The sequence below is a fragment of the Mobula birostris genome, chromosome 14 (assembly GCF_030028105.1).
Source record: "Mobula birostris isolate sMobBir1 chromosome 14, sMobBir1.hap1, whole genome shotgun sequence".
Taxonomy (NCBI): Eukaryota; Metazoa; Chordata; class Chondrichthyes; order Myliobatiformes; family Myliobatidae; genus Mobula; species Mobula birostris.
The window spans coordinates 21,981,943-21,998,005 of NC_092383.1; the positions used below are offsets into that span (position 1 = coordinate 21,981,943).

The window sequence follows — 16,063 nt, forward strand, 5'->3', positions numbered from 1 at the left end:
ATTTCTACGCACAGAAAAGGCCTCTGGTTAGTGCGGACAAACAGCAGATCTTTAAAGGCCCTAGGGATAAAGGTGGTAACCTGTTGGCTTGTTTTAACCCTTCATAAGCCATCCAAAGCTCTCCATCCTCATTCAGCAATTGGCAGTCCTGTGATGGCCTTTAATAACAAAAAAATGCAAACACAAAAAGGGACAAGTAATAGCAATGAATATGAAATGTTATTGACAATGATGGTGACATACAAGATGGAGACACCTTAGGACCAACCAAGACTTATCAACGAAACATAAATTGTTAATAAACATTGGTTACTATTTGCATTTCATTCTGCTTTTGAAATAACAGCCTAACTAATAATGCTCGGAAACTTGTACTTACACGATTTAGAATAAAAAAAATTCAAAATACTTCCAGAGGCACACAAGGCAAAATAACCCCAATCCAATGAAATACAGTCAAAGGTTTGAATAAGGAGCTTGGGTGCTTATAGAACGAGCAGAGTTCAGAAGTTAAGAGATATTAAGGAGGGAATTACAGAGGCTCGGGCCAAGATGGAAAACAACCATTAAAGGCGCACTCACTTATTTACATTATGCTGGTCTCCTTCCCTTGAGAACAAATACGCAAGCAAAGGAATAAAAGGCCAGGAAGAAAAGGTCAAAGAAAATAGAGCAGAGGATTCTGAAAGGGAGCTTTACAAAGTTTGAGAAAGATCATTGCCAGCTACGTCCAGGATCATTACTCGGCAACTGGAAACAACTATCCAAACGTCAAGTAAGTAATTTTTATATTACCACGGATTATCTAAGTACTGGGTGAGGTGTCGAGATGGGATGAGGGTGGGGAATAATCCCCAGAAACGTTATTGTACTTGGTGAAAATAGTATGGTTCTGGTGTCAGACGAAAGCTCTGTTCCTACTGGCCTTTGTAAAGGAAGCTTGACACAGACGATGGAGGGAAAGCGATAAATTTCTTCCAATAATTTCCTGAGCAAAAAGATAAATTCATCTTGGTTTTGTTAAAATATCAGGATTTATTTATAACATTTCAGATTCTCTGTACTGTTTAAATCAAGATATTTATTTTTTATTTAGAGGTACAGTGTGGTAAAAGTCCATCCGGCCCTTGAAGCCATGTTGCCCAGCAACCCACAGAAACCCAATTTAACCCTAGCCTAATCACGGGACAATTTACAATGACCAATTAACCTACTTGGTACACCTTTTGGACTGTGGGAGGAAACCAGAGTACCAGGTGAAAACCGTATTCCAAGGTACTCGTAGATTCATTGTGTTTAACAAAATAAAAGAAACACTGATTTAGTACACAGGATGAATGCTAACAATTGTATCCCTCCTCACATACTCTGATCCTGGAATATTTTTGCAGATTGATGTGCAGAATTAAAGAATTATAAAAATGAAGATCTTGGTCCAAGTGCTGATAGCTGATTGGTCAAAACGAAGGCTTAAAGTCCTGTCTGATTGGGAGAGAGACAAAGCAAACCACACCGTCAGCCAATGAGTGCTGAATCCCGATTCACGCACTAATTCCTCTACGCCAATCCCAATCCCACCAGGTTGAAAGATATTCCAATCTTGATGAGACCTCCCTCTGCTCCAGATCCAATTGAATTCAGGTGATGAACTATTAATTGGCCAACAGCAAGAACTTTTAAGCATATAATCAGAAACAACTCTGGGGGAAAAAAAAAGGAACTCCGTTTGTTTCGGAAAAGGTACAATCTTGTTTTCCTAACTGAACAAACACCTTTTTCTCTTAGGCCTTTCACAGGCCTAGTGATCACCCTACTGAAGTGAGTGAATCGCACCTTGACATTCAGCATCTATGATGCACCAACGTAGACACAAGCAGCCTGCCACTACTGGGCAGAATCACCCTGATCCCTGTACAATGGGGTCTGCAATGTTGCCTGCTCACAAAGCTAATCTTAGTGATGCAAATGTAGGCCTGTTTTAACCTCTATTAGGCCACTTGCAGTTCCAAATTCTACTGTCTTTTATCGCTGATCATGTAGCACGGACCATGGATTGCTACAGCCAAATTGCAAGTCCTGTAGATATTTATCAACTTGCAGGTTATTTTGCTATGAAACAAGATCACTTATTAATTTAACCAAACTGCAGTCACGAACACAAGGCTACAGCTGCTGCTTTTCTATTGCAAACCCCTCTGAAACGGAAGGCCTTCTAAAGTAGGTCATCAATTCATTATACTGTCTTTTTAAAAAAATCATTAATCCATCATGAAAAGGAACGTAGTTTATTGTTTTGCTATACAAGCTCATCTTTGATCTACTCCTGTGGAGCTTCATGCTGAATTAGGCTGCTCAGTTCCTAACCAGGACAGTAGGTGTGATTTACAGACACACGCATCACACTGGTGTGATCTCCGACACTGCAAACGCAGCCTATCCCTGAATAAAGTCAGGAAATCCTCATTTAATGCTTCCTTTTCTTCACTCTATTCCTTCATGCAGGACTCCAATTCTTTTCTGGGTACAGTTTAATAATCAATACGCAGTACCTTGTGTTGATACAGAGGCAGCTCGACAGTAAGTCAGCAGGGCAGCATGTCACAGCAAATCCCGATCCTAACCTCATACTTGTACACCTCCAGTGGGAAATCCTACTTGGATTTTCCCTTCCTTCAGCCGAGGCACTGAGCCTAATGACAGCTCCTTTACTTTTGTACCAGGCTGACATACAATGTGGAATCATGCTCATGTGTACAGTTCAACAAGACAACTCCGAAATAAAGGAAACCCATTTCTAGCATTGTAACTATACCATGAATTAACCTAAATAGCAAAACTTAACAGAATTTTAACACCATAGGTTGGCGAGTTACTTTGTTATGTCTCCCCTCTCTCTGTGAAATGGGGACATCTCTTTTTCCCTTATTTTCCCTCCTTTCCATCATGGGCACTAGCCTTCCCAGCATCCTGGGTGATCTTCAAGGAGCAATGCCTCAAAAGGTGGCATCCATCATCAAGGACCCCCATCACCCCGGACATGCCCTCTTCTCATTGCTACCATCAGGAAGGTGGTAGAGGAGCCTGAAGGCACACACTCAAAGATTCAAGAACAGCTTCTTCCCCTCTGCCATTAGATTTCTGAATGGACTCTGAACTCATAGACACTTCTCACCCTATGTATACTTCTTACCATAATTTACAATTTTATTATGTATTGTAATGCACTGCCGCTGCACAATAACAAATTTCACTACATACGCCAGTGATATTAAACCTGATTCTGATTCTTTCTCTGGGATTCAGCAGAGACCCGAATAGCCAAAGATTGGCACAAAACGGGGCTAGAAGTACGTCTACTGTGAACTTTGGGTAGCTGACACGTATCCACCCTGCGCCATTCTACGCAAGATTCTACAGGACTTTATTCAATGATTTCAGTCTCCCCACGAGTCATGAGGATAATGGTTCTTTCCTGTTTAGCTTCCTCGAGTGTTACGTATGGTCAGTGCTGAGGTGTGGATCAGAAACATGGACCCTGAAGAAGGATGACATGAAACGAATTAATGCTTTTGAAGTGTGGTGCTAAGGACAAATGTTGAAGATCAGCTGGGTAGAGGAAGCTTCAAATGAGAGGGTTTTGTCCGAAGTTGATTGACAACAGATATTGCTGGAGAAGATTATTAAGTTAAACATTGCTTATTGTGGACACATTACACGGAGAGATAACATTTTGTCTGACTTGTTATATGGAAAGGTGGAGGGAAAGAAAGGACGAGGAAGGCAAAGAACAACGTGGCTGGATAACATCAAGGATTGAAGCAAGTTGGACGAGACTAGGGATGTTGTGGACAAGTGTCGGGACAGAGCGGCTTGGAGGGAAATTGTCCGCCAACTGGAAATTCCAGATGCAACCTAACGACGACGACAGGTATTCACCAGAAAGCATGAAGTACAGTTCTTCAAATTACAACTGGAAACAGACCAAACTGGTTATCGAAGATTCCCTTAGCAAGCAAGATTACATTGCAGTGAGTGATGTGAGATTCAGTGAGATTTGGCAAAATACAAAGCATTTCAAAAACTGAGCCCAGTCATATGGATTCTATAAAAAATACTCTCCACACCCTTCAACAACACATGAAGTGCTGGACGAACTGAATGGGTTAGGCAGCATCTATGAAAGAAAAATAACAGCCCACGATTCAGGGTGAGAACCTTCATCAACTTTCATTTTCTTTATTATTGATCCTGACGAAGGGTCTCAGCCTGAAAGGTCGACTGCTCATTTCTGTCCATAGATGCTGCCTGACCTGCTGAGTTTTTCTGGCATTTTGTGACAGTCGACCCAGATATCCAGCATCTGTAGTCTCTGCTATCTTGCCACATCCTTGTTTGGAAATCCATCCCCTATCAGTAATGCAGAAAGCTTTGGCTAACCCCGTCTGCAGGTCATTCTTGCTTCTGTAATAAAGTGTGGGACACGTTGCCATGACCAAATTACGTTTACCGCTGTCAGTCGGGGATGACATCGTAGGTACACAAATCTTGCCAAGGCCCAAATCTACAAATGGTCTTGATAGCTCATTTTCAGGGTCATTTTCAAAACTCTTCGAGGATGTCACCTTGTCGTAGTGGAGAGGCCTGTGGGTTCCCGAGATCCTGAAAGCAAAGCCGTCTGACACTTGGCTCCTGGTAGGGTCACCCAGAGCGGTAAAGTCAACGGGGACATTCCCGACAAAGAGTGATCCAATCAGGACTTCAACAGTGGAGCCGGCAGTGGACAATGACACATTATAACGGCAGTGAAGACGGAGAAAGGCTGCAATAGTGAAGGATCCCCAGTCATTTTGCATTCCATACCACTGGACCCTGTCCCTGATCTGCCCTTGAATCAGCCTCCATACATCACACAAAATCATGCACAGGCATTCCCGTTAAGGGAACAACCCCTCAGGAGAACATCAGACTCCAGTCATTACACTACTGGTACAGCTACTTCTTTTAAAAACTGTTTTCCCCCAAATATAGTAAATAGATTCCTCTCCCAACTCATTGCAGTAATCACTGAAATACATCACTTAATTATTTGAAGTAAAAATTAGTAAATGGAAGTTAGCAAAGTCCATTTCAGTCACAAGTTTCTCAAAATCTGAACGCTAAACTTTCCCAATAATAATTACATTTCTTTTTAAATTGCTTTATCGTCTAAAATATATTCTTGCATATCTAATTACAGAAGTTTAAAGAAAGTGCAAAGATCATTGAATTCATCTGACAGTATTTTAAAAATGGAACACAAAGCCATGGCTATTCATGAGAATCACTGGCAATACTTTTCTTCTGAAATCTAGTTTAGCAATGGCTTCATTAGTTAGGCATTAACATTACTGTAGAAAATTTAGATACCATTTTCTTAACTCTGGTAACTATGCTGTTTGAAGTAGCATATAAGGCCACTGTTTTTTTTTAAAAGTTTAGATATTAACTTAATTGCTTCGAAAGTTCTGCATTTATTATCAATTTCAAATAGCCAGATGTTGCTATGCCTTTTCTGTGAGCAAATCACATTGCAAATTTATTTAAGTGCTTGAAATTAAAGCTCCAGCAGCCATGGTAAGATCTGAACTTACGCCTTTGAATTAGTGGTTCAAACTTCTGCAATTTAATTAACCCGTCACAGGCTGGTCTAAGTAAAAACTTGGGGGTGGGGTCAATTTTAGATTCTGGAAATGTGGGTTTGCACCTTCTTCGATAGAAACGCATCTCCACCCCACCACCCCACTTTTCTTCCAGCTTACTTATTTACCCATTGCAAAGATATCTCGTCTCATCTCGTGTCCCTCTCTGAAGTTATCCTAGGATCACCACTGTAGCAGGTTTTGGACTCTGGCACAACAACTCATTGAACAACAATACTAATACACTTTGCTCTGGTCACAAATATTGCACAGGCTTTGCATAATAAACCACAACCTCAATTTATTTTCAGTGATACTCAAGGAGTCATCTTGCAATAATAAAAGTGATAACTGACGTCCAAATTAATACAGACACTGAACTTCACACTGAATCAGTCAAACAGAGAAGGACAAACCAGCGTTTTAATTAAGTTGTAGATCTCCTGCCCAAGTTTAACCCCGAGGAGCTTCTTTCAGGCATCCAAGTCTCATTCAATAGTATAGAATCACGACCATTCAAGTAAATTAGCCAAGAACTTTGTACATCTGCACAAAGTGGACTACTCGCCCATTGACCTAAGCAAATCTGTCTCAAAGTCATGTGATCAAAATTCAGGAATTGACGGTACCATGAGGGAGCTGGGTACGTTTTAAACACTTGAGACTCCTCCAAATTAAAATAGCTCATTACTCAGCCAATCAGAGCACATTTCCTCCATGCTAACGGATCAAGGACAGCATCAACTTATAGACCATTCAACCAGGTTGACAGAGAACAAAGACCAGATACATGGTAAATACCGTGAAACCATCGGTAGAGCCGAGTAATACTTTTTAGTTTTCATGCGATAAAAGTTTAAAGAAACCTTCCTACATATCTCAATTACATTGTACTACAGCCAACACACTACACTCAGAAGAGATCTCCCGTCTCAACTCTGCTCATGACAGTTCTACCTCACTCTCAATAGTTACAATTTTCTATGTTGCCGGACTGCAGTGAATAAACTGATGAAAGTGGGATGACAGATGGAGGGATAGAGGAAGTGGGCATGGCCCACAAGCATATGCAATTACTCCATTGCTGTCTAACAATACCTGTTGGTTTCCTTGAGCCCAAGGAATGCTTGGGTTATTTCTCCTTGATCCTTCATTTTCCGCACGTCCTCCAAGAGAACCATTGGCTCTGTCATCGTCTCCTGAAACAAGAATTCACTGAGGATTCCAGCAACTTTTACAAGGACCACTCTTTAGCCAAAAGACTAAGAGTGGTGAATCAGACTTTTTCTTTTGTAGTGATCTGATACAAAGCAAAACTTATTTCTGTAGGACTAAGAAGTTGAGTAGTAATTATTTACGTCTCCTCCAAGAGCGTGCTGGTGGAAGTATTAATTTTACTCCTGCACTTTGTTTGTGGTATAAGGTCACTTTTCCAGAGTGCACCAATCGGATATGTTCCTTCTGCCTCTGCCCAAGGTTTCAGCTGTTGGACACTGTACCTTCCACAAGGTGGCAGCACTAGTTCTATTTACACCTTTTCATGCAAATCAGTAACTAGGGTTAAATATACCCTGGTACCCTCTTCCCATCATAAACCATAAAATGCTGCATGTCCTCAGCAGGCTATGTGCCATATGATGACAGAGAAACCGAGATAATGTTTCAGATCAGTGACTTTTCCTAAAAGTCACTGACCTATAATGTCAACTGTTTCTCTCTCCACTGAAGCTGCCTGACCTGCTGAACATTTCTAATATGTTCAATTTTTACTTTGGATTTGCAGCATCTGCAGTTAATTGCTTTCACCATTCTCTAGAGAGCTCAAAGCACCTCACCAAGAGCGCAGCAGCAATGCATCTCTGAGACACCAACTTGGTGAAAAATATTTGTTATTCCAAAGTCACTCTGTTTAGTACACATAAAACTCTTAAATTTTTCCAGTCAAACTGGATAGATTTTTTGCAAAATTTGTTTTTAGTAACAATCTGTAGTTTTTAAACTTTCAGCATAATGGAAACAGGTCTTCAAATTAAACATCATTCTGCTTGATGCTTGCCTCTTCACTGTGTGTTAATAACTGGAAGAAAGTAACAGACATTCCTCTCATCCCAGGTTTGACTATGGACTGCATCAGGTTCTAGGAATTTTCTTCAGCTGCTTGATCCCTCAATGGGAATCCCATTTTTGGCACATCCTTGAGGAAATTCTCACGGAAGTTCCTTAACCACTGGCCCCCACTCTCATGCTAACAGAGTAATGAACCATTTATATACTTAAATGCTGATTTTTTTTAAAAAGGGATATTCACTGCCAATCAGCATTGTTGAATAACTGCCCTTACAGTCCATCTAACCCCACTAGGACAGGAAACTTGTCACTCCTCCCCATCCAGTGATCTGTCGAACACCAGTCCTTGCCTACGTAGTTGACTATTACGAATGCTCTTGAGTTGCCACTCACTTAAATTGAGCAGTAACAGGAGTAAACCCTGCTGACAGTGGCAAATTTGGATAGCATACTGGGATCATCTTTGCTATGTGACCGTCTCACTCTTCCCAAAATTGGACAATATCCTTGCCTGTAATCCCAGCATTCCAAGGCAGTGGATAAATAGCATGGGAATGTAAAAATATTCTTCATTAACATACCAAGGTATCAAAACAGAGACAGGCTATGGAAAACATTTACCTTGCTCTCCTAGAGATAAGCACGAGGTTCAGAGGGAAAACAAGAATTAAAACATTAGAATTCAATCATTAAAGCACAGTTAAAACATTACGATGAAAAAGGAATTAAAAATAATATAGGATTGTTAAATAAGAAGTTCTAATTTAAAGTAAATAGAGCAATAACCAATTTTAGCCACAGTTTTTCCTTTCTGATTAACATTCAAGTACCTTGCAAGACATGGCTTCCTTCTGGCTGACCAGCTGCGACCGGAGAATGAGAACTTCCTCCTTGCGAACCTCCAGCTCTTCTGTCGCTGCATTCAGGTGGTCAAGCAGAACTTTGTAGGCAGGAGAACCAGGGGCAGTGGCCTGAGGGGTGCCCTTGTCCGTCAGGGCTCTGTGCAACTCATTCAGTTCATTCTTTAGTTTCTTATTCTCTGACTCCAACTCTTGCCTCTGTGAATTGAAGCACAGACACGCACAAAATAATCCTCTTCTCTTCCGAATAAACACTTGAAAGTCCCCTGAAATCATTTCTTATGTCTGAGGGCTTGATAATCTTGTACAAATCAGTACAAAATAAATACTGCTAATTTTTCATTCACAAGTGGATAGAAAGGATTTTACAGACGTTTATTGCTGAAGTCTCAACACAAGTCTACTGGCAATGTCAAGTAAGCTTGAAGGATTTTGAATGCTCTTGTGTTTTTATATACAGTAGAATAAGGATTTTCACTAATCAATTAAGAATCCATTTAGTAGCTGTGATAGAAGGGGTTCGATTGGCCTAATGAAAGTGTTTGGAGAGCAGACGTAGAGAAGGTAGAGCAGAACAGGAACAGGCTCTTTGACCCTGTAAGAAATAGCGATGTATGATGGAAGGCACCTGCTTGGCTTGTTGTTCTCCCTCTTCTCCGCTCCCCTTCTTATTCTGGCTTCTTCCCCCTTTCCTTTCAAAGTCCTGAAGGAAGGTGCTGGTCTGAAATGCCGACGGTTTATTCCCCTCCATAGATACTGCCTGACCTGCTGACTACTTCCAGCATTTGCAGAGTCTCTTGTGTTCATGTATCAGATGTTGTTTAGATACAAAGACCCATTCACTCAGAGCATAATGACCTTGACTTTTTTTTTTACTGCCCAGGAACTACAAACTGAACCCAGTGTTGAAAGGTGGTCCAGAGCCTGCTGCCCGCCATTTGAGGGCCAACTAGAACACACAAAGGTCCAAGCATCAGCAGCAGGACCTCATACAATCCACGTAGTGAAAAGTTCAAACTCTGCAAAGTCTCTCTGCCCACCCTGAAGTTTCCCCTTTTTTTTCCCCAGTCCTTATGATGGGTCTTGGCCCAAAACTTTGATTATTCCTCTCTATAGATGCCCCCAGCATTTTCTCTGTGCTGCAGATGCATTGTATGCTTATTTTGAGTTAATGGTTGTAGTACATTTACATTGTTGTTGTGGTAATTATCAATGGAGAGCCTCACCGGTAACCTGAAGGAAGACAATGCCCCTGTCCCTGATGGACAACATGGAGCTGGTGTGGTCATGAGACAGTAGCAGAATTACACCATTTGGCAAAGTCTGCTCCACCATTCCAGTACGGCTGATTTATTATCCCTCTCAATCCTGTTCTCCTGCCTTCCCACTGTAACCTCTGATGCTCTTACTTGTCAAGAGCCTATCAATTTCCTCTTTAAATACCCAGTGACCTGGCCTCCACAGCAATGAATTCCATAGATTCTGTGGCAATGAATTCCATGGATCCACCATCCCCTGGCAGAAGGAATTCCTCCTCATCTCTGTTCTAAAGGGACGTCCATCTATTCTGAGGCTGTGCCCTCTGGTCCTAGACTTCCCCACTATAGGAAACACCCGCTCCACATCCACTCTATCTCAGCTGTTCAACATTCGATAGGCATGGCTGGTTCACCCCTGGAAATCTGGCTTGCTGCCACCAGATGGCGCAGTTGGTCATCCTTCCCTAAACCCTCAGCAAACACCACTGCGCGGAGAGCTGTGGAAACGCCACCTTGGAGCTGGCACTGTGCCACAGACAGTCACCCACCCTGGCACCCAAGCCAGATGGGATTCAAACCAACCACTCTACTCCCCACTCGTTTGGCAGCTGCTCGGTCTGAACAATCTCATTCAATTTTCTAAAGTCTGAAAATTTGGAACCCAGCAAAGACAGTAATTTTAAAATCAAAAGCGGATTAGTCAGACTAGACTACAGGCTTTTAGAATGAGCTTATTTTTTTATATATCTATTATTTTGAACAAAAATAAATTTATTTATACATTACTATCTAATACTGCAAAGGACACCAAAGCACTTCATAGCAAATGAATTATTGATTAAATACAATATTGAAAACATGGCAACCGACAGATGCTGAACAGGTTCCCATGAACAACATCAGAGTAAAACAGCGCAGAAACCAGGCCCTTCAGCTCATCTGGTCCATGCTGACCGCAGAACCCACTAAACTAGTCCCATTTGCTGGGTTTGGACCATACCCCTCTAAACTTCTACTACCCACGCACTTATTCAAATGTCTTTTGAACATTGCTATTGTACCTGCCTCGCTTTCTCAGCTCAGTCCATATACAAATGTGTGAAGGAGGAGCCCCTTGGTCCCTTTTAAATCTTTCCCCTCTTACCATTATATCCTCTAGTTTTCAAGTTTTCCATCCCTGGAAAAATGACCATGTACGTTCACCCTATCTACGTCCCCAACATTTTATACACCTCTATAAGGCCACCCCTCAAACTCTTACACTCCAAAGAATAAAGTCCTCACCTGCTCACCTTCTCCCTATAACTCAGGCCCTCAAGTCCTAACAGCATTTTTATAAATCGTCTCTGCACTCTCTCCCACTTAACGATGCCTTTCTCCTAACATCATCATCACAATGTGCCATGTCACATGACGTGGGTGATCAATCTTCCATCTACCTTTAATCTGCTAATAAACTCTTTTTATTCTTCTCTCTATCCATGACCACGTGCCGCAGAAGTAGCTTGGCACTGCCTTCTTCTGGGCAGTGCCTTTATAAGACAGGTAACCCCAGCCATTATCAATACTTTTCAGAGATTGTCTGCCTGGCATCAGTGGTCGCATAACCAGGACTTGTGATCTGCACCAGCTGCTCACACGACCATCCACCACCTGCTCCCCTGGCTTCACGTGACCATGACATGATGGGAGGGACTAAATTACTCCATAGATGCTACCTGGCCTGCTGAGTTCATCCAGCAACGTGTGTGTTACTCTGGACTTCCAGCATCTTAAGAATTTCTTGTGATTCAAATGTACAAATCGTGATTCTACAAACCCACTGGACAAATCAAGCTCTCGAGTTGGCAGGGGGATCCCAGCAAGTTATTCCAAACCCATATTCTTGTGCTGCTAGTTGCTAGTGATGTGAGAGAATAGAATGAAGGGAAAATGAGTGAAGAAATGGGGTTGCTATGGGAACTGGCAACAAATCTAGGGGCCAAAATATCATGGTCCTATGATACAAGGATCGGTGTAATACTTCATATGTAACACATCATGGTGACTGAATAACCTGGTGAACCTTCGACGTTTCAGGCTGAGACTCTTCTTCAGGACTGGAAAGGAAGGTGAAAAAAGCCAGACTTCGCATTTCCTGCCCAGTCCTGATGAAGGACCTCAACTTGAAAAGTTGACTTTTTAATTCGTTTCCATTGAAGCTGTGGAGACCTACTAGCATTTTGTTTGTACATTTGTGCTTGTTTCTGCTTTTAAATGTATTTCAATATTGTAAAATTGGAGTTATTTTGAAACTTGCTGGAATCATGCAGGAGACAAGGTAGTGTGCAGTAGAAAATGCAGCAGAGCTAGTATTTCAGGTTGATGTCTTTTCATAAAATGTAGAAAATAGCTAGACAAAAGATTATTGTTGTATTGTAGATCTGAGTTAATTAATGACTCATTTATTTATCAAGCACAGGCCATTAAGGACAGTAACTGCCTAGACTATAGCATACACCAACACACTAACTAACCTACCACAGGGAGTGGTGTATGAAGGCAAACATGACCGATGTTACAAGTGCCATTGGGTCTAGTACTTAGAAGATGACAAATGCTGATTGCACTTTATACAGTTAAAAAAAAAAGCAACTACAGTCCACATTTGTTGAATTTCAATTGGTATAACAGCTCCAATGTTATCTACAAAGAAGCTACTCCACCCACTTGGTGTTGGCACAAGTACCATATTAAAGGCCTCCTATCTTTTTGCCATCCAACAGAAGCAAAGTTAACACTGTTTTTTAAAGAGTAGTCCCTAGCTTTAGTGGGGAAGTTCCCTGGAATATCTTAACCACAATATCACACAGGAAGTATTTCTCTTGCTGGACAACTATAAGCTCATAGGCTTCAGGATCCAGGGATCAGTCCTGAATTTTCTTACCAGAGCAGAGAATTATATCGGATCATCATTTCTAAAATGAAAGTATATGACAACCATTCCAAATATTCATTTGGGAGATTCTCAGGAAGAACTTTGAAGGCATCGTGACTGGCAGGAATGTCCAGATGAGATAGTCAATTAGCCACATTCACTCCCTGAAGGCAGGGATTCCCGATGTGGGATCCACAGGTCCTTTAGTTAATGGTAGGGGTTCATGGCATAAAATAAAGTTGGGAACCCCTGCCTTAAGGAAAGGAAATCTGCCATCCTTATTTGTGTGAGAATCTCAGACCGGTGGCTACTGAGAATTGAGGGATTGTCCATTAAAGACAGAAATGAGCTAATTTTGTTTGTCAGAGGGTTGTGGATCTTTAGAACAAAGGACATTGAATGCGGAGCGATGGTTAGATTTAGGTCAGCCATGACCGTACTGATTTCCAGGCCCACCAGTGCTCTTAACAGTGCTCCAAGATGTTCCAACAAACAACAGTTAAGGAAACTATTAGGGATAAACAACAAATGCAGATCTAACCAGCATCCTGAGACTGAATAAATAGAGCTGAGTGTGAATAGATTCCAAAGGTGTCTATTTTAGCTCCTAATTTCTTCTGTAACTTACTAGGGGGATCTCGAGCACCTGCAGTCCATGGTTCAATGTTATTAATAGTATGAATGAGGTAGAACTATTTTTTGTAGCCCCTTCTCACTGCTGCGTAAAACCCATTAGATGAAGCAGGGCCTGAGAAAGCTTGTATAGTTCTCTAATTTTAACAGACAAAAGGATTTTCTCTAACCACCAGACACATCATGACCCATCCTACTCTTTGAGGACACTTACACCTGCAGGAAGAAATCACACCCTACCTTCAAAGATTCGTACTCCAGCTCAGCGCCCCTGGCTTTAAGTTGCTGCTCTTCTGCCTCCTGGTAAGAAAGACAAACAATATCCATTGGACGGCCATGTAGAATGGAATTTGATTGACACAAACTTGTCCTGTAATTCTTTCATGTCCGACATTAAAGACATTTGTAGATAACGTTGTTCTTCCAGGAACACACTAGAACCTGTCCCCCATTATTTAAGGAACCATCACCCTCCCTCCTTCAAAGTTCTTTCACATTCAGTTTGAGGGGGCTTGAAACCCATGGTCATTTAATGTCAATGTACTGAGTAACTACTTAACCCTTGCCTGGACACCGCTCTCTTCCATTTCAACCTGCCGTTTTCACTGGGGTGCTGACAACTGCTTCCTATGAACCGAACAATCACAGTAAGGTAACATGAGACCCAAATAAAAACTTAGCCCATGTCCAAAAGGAAAAGCTCCTGCAAGCCGCAACCAGTGTTCACTTAGAAGTTGATTCAGGTTCCATTGGGAGTCTGAGCTCTGTCCTGCACCAAGAGTGTGGAGCGACCTTGGAAGATGATGGTGCAGAACAGACTCCAAGGCTTAAAGGGTTAGGCTGGGATGCCAAGTGAACTTGGTGTACCATCTTGGGTTTGGCTGATTGATGGATCATCTGATGCATGTAACTAAAACCTGTAGACGGGGATTGGGCAAGGTAAATACAGGGAAGCCTTCAGAACAAAAGGTCACCACCTTCAACGTAAGACTGGAATCACTCAGCTGGGAGCCCCTGATCACCCGGGACGGAGACATTCCCCCCACCCCCACCACCCAGTGGATGATGGGCCACTGACATTTCTTTACCTATAGAGATACAGCACGGGATAGGCCCTTCCAGTCCTTCAAGCTGCGCCGCTCAGCAACTCCCGGTTTAATCCTAGCCTAATCACAACACAACTTACAATGACCAATTAACCTACTAACCGGCATGTTTTTGGAAAATGAGGGGAAACCCGAGCACCCGGGGGAGACACATGTATTCCATGGGCGAGGACTCCTTACGGATGACGCCAGAACTGAACTCTGAATTCCAACGCATCCGAGCTGTAATAGCGTCACGCTAACTGCCACGCTGCCATGGTGACATTGTTATGCTGGAGACTGCTCTGTAATTCAGTGAGTATCAAGTGATTGAATTAAAGATAAGTCGGAGCTAAGAGGCATCCATAACGTAACTGCATGGGTTCAAAGGGACAAGTGCTCCCCTCCTGTCAGATGGAGGAATCAAACTTCATCTTTCTTGTCTGTGTCTATAAAAGACATACTGAGCAACACAAGACAAAATACTGGAGGAACTTGGCAAAACAGGCTGCATCTGTGGCAGGGAATAAACAGTCAACATTTCGGGCTAAGACTCTTTACCTGATGAAGAGTTTTGTCACAAAACTTCAACGATTTATTTCCCTCCACAGAAGCTGTGTCACGCAGGTGAGAAACTGCTAGAAAGTTCAGCAGTCTAACGAACAGGGAGGCAATTAAAAGAGAGGGGGAGTTCGGCGCGAGCTGAGACACGAGCTGGGAGATCACCATGGTAACAGCTCAGAGCGGTTGAGCTAACGGACGCTGGAATTTTGGATTATAAAAAGTTGATCCTTTGGTCTGATAACGGCAGAGGAGACACGACACCAGAGAACTGGGGAAGCTACCCGAGAAACCACTGGTGGAGTTTAAGACCACCATGAGGGTGGAGGCAACGGACTGATTAATTTTGACCCGTGATTACCAGTGCGGGTAAGAGCTTGCCTGTGGGGGTCTGCTGGTGGTGAACCCGTGCCGTGGGTTAGTAGACCGTTCCCTAGAAGGGGCTCTGTCCATTGTGTCTGTGTGGGAGTCACACCAAGTGACTCTGAAGACTTCGGAAGCAAGAACAACTAAAGCTGCCAACTTGAACATCAACTCAATTAACCCTCTCTCTCCATCAATTCAACTCCACGCATCACAAAGTGAACTGAACTGCTTAAACTTACCTGACACCGTAAGACTGATATCTGCCTCCTGGACTATTTTTGTATCCACACACACATTTACGGAGATATATATATAATAGTTTATATTCAGTTTAATGATATTAATTTGTAGTCGTAATAAATATAGTCTTAGTTTATAGTAAACCAGACTCCAGGTGTGTTCCATTTCTGCTGGTTCTTTTCAACCCGTCACGGGGTTCGTGACAGCTGCCTGACTTGTCGAGTTCCTTCAGCATTTTGTGTGTGTTGCTCAAGATTTCCAGCACTGCATCTTGTGCCCAGATGGACTGAGCGGAGCCTGTCACAGCCAGCCTGTCACATGCAGAGAGTTTGTTTCATTGCTCCTTTCATGCACCTTGTGGCACTTCAGGAGTTTCTTGCTGTTTCTTTAGATTTCT

The 16,063-nt window shown here is 42.3% G+C and overlaps 1 protein-coding gene across 6 annotated transcripts in view; it reads right to left on the minus strand.

Annotated features, from left to right (window-relative positions):
• The window catches only part of myo5aa (myosin VAa), a 223,387-nt gene that overhangs the window by 28,794 nt on the left and 178,530 nt on the right, over window positions 1-16,063 (minus strand). For 4 of the 6 annotated variants that reach the window (XM_072278215.1, XM_072278213.1, XM_072278214.1 and 1 more), the window contains 4 exons: window positions 13,655-13,714; window positions 8,576-8,803; window positions 6,777-6,877; window positions 81-158 (listed from right to left, as the gene is read on the minus strand). In XM_072278215.1, coding sequence (XP_072134316.1) covers window positions 81-158; window positions 6,777-6,877; window positions 8,576-8,803; window positions 13,655-13,714 — 467 coding nt within the window. The remainder of the gene's footprint in view (window positions 1-80; window positions 159-6,776; window positions 6,878-8,575; window positions 8,804-13,654; window positions 13,715-16,063) is intronic. The other 2 variants (XM_072278217.1, XM_072278216.1) reach the window with 1 other exon arrangement.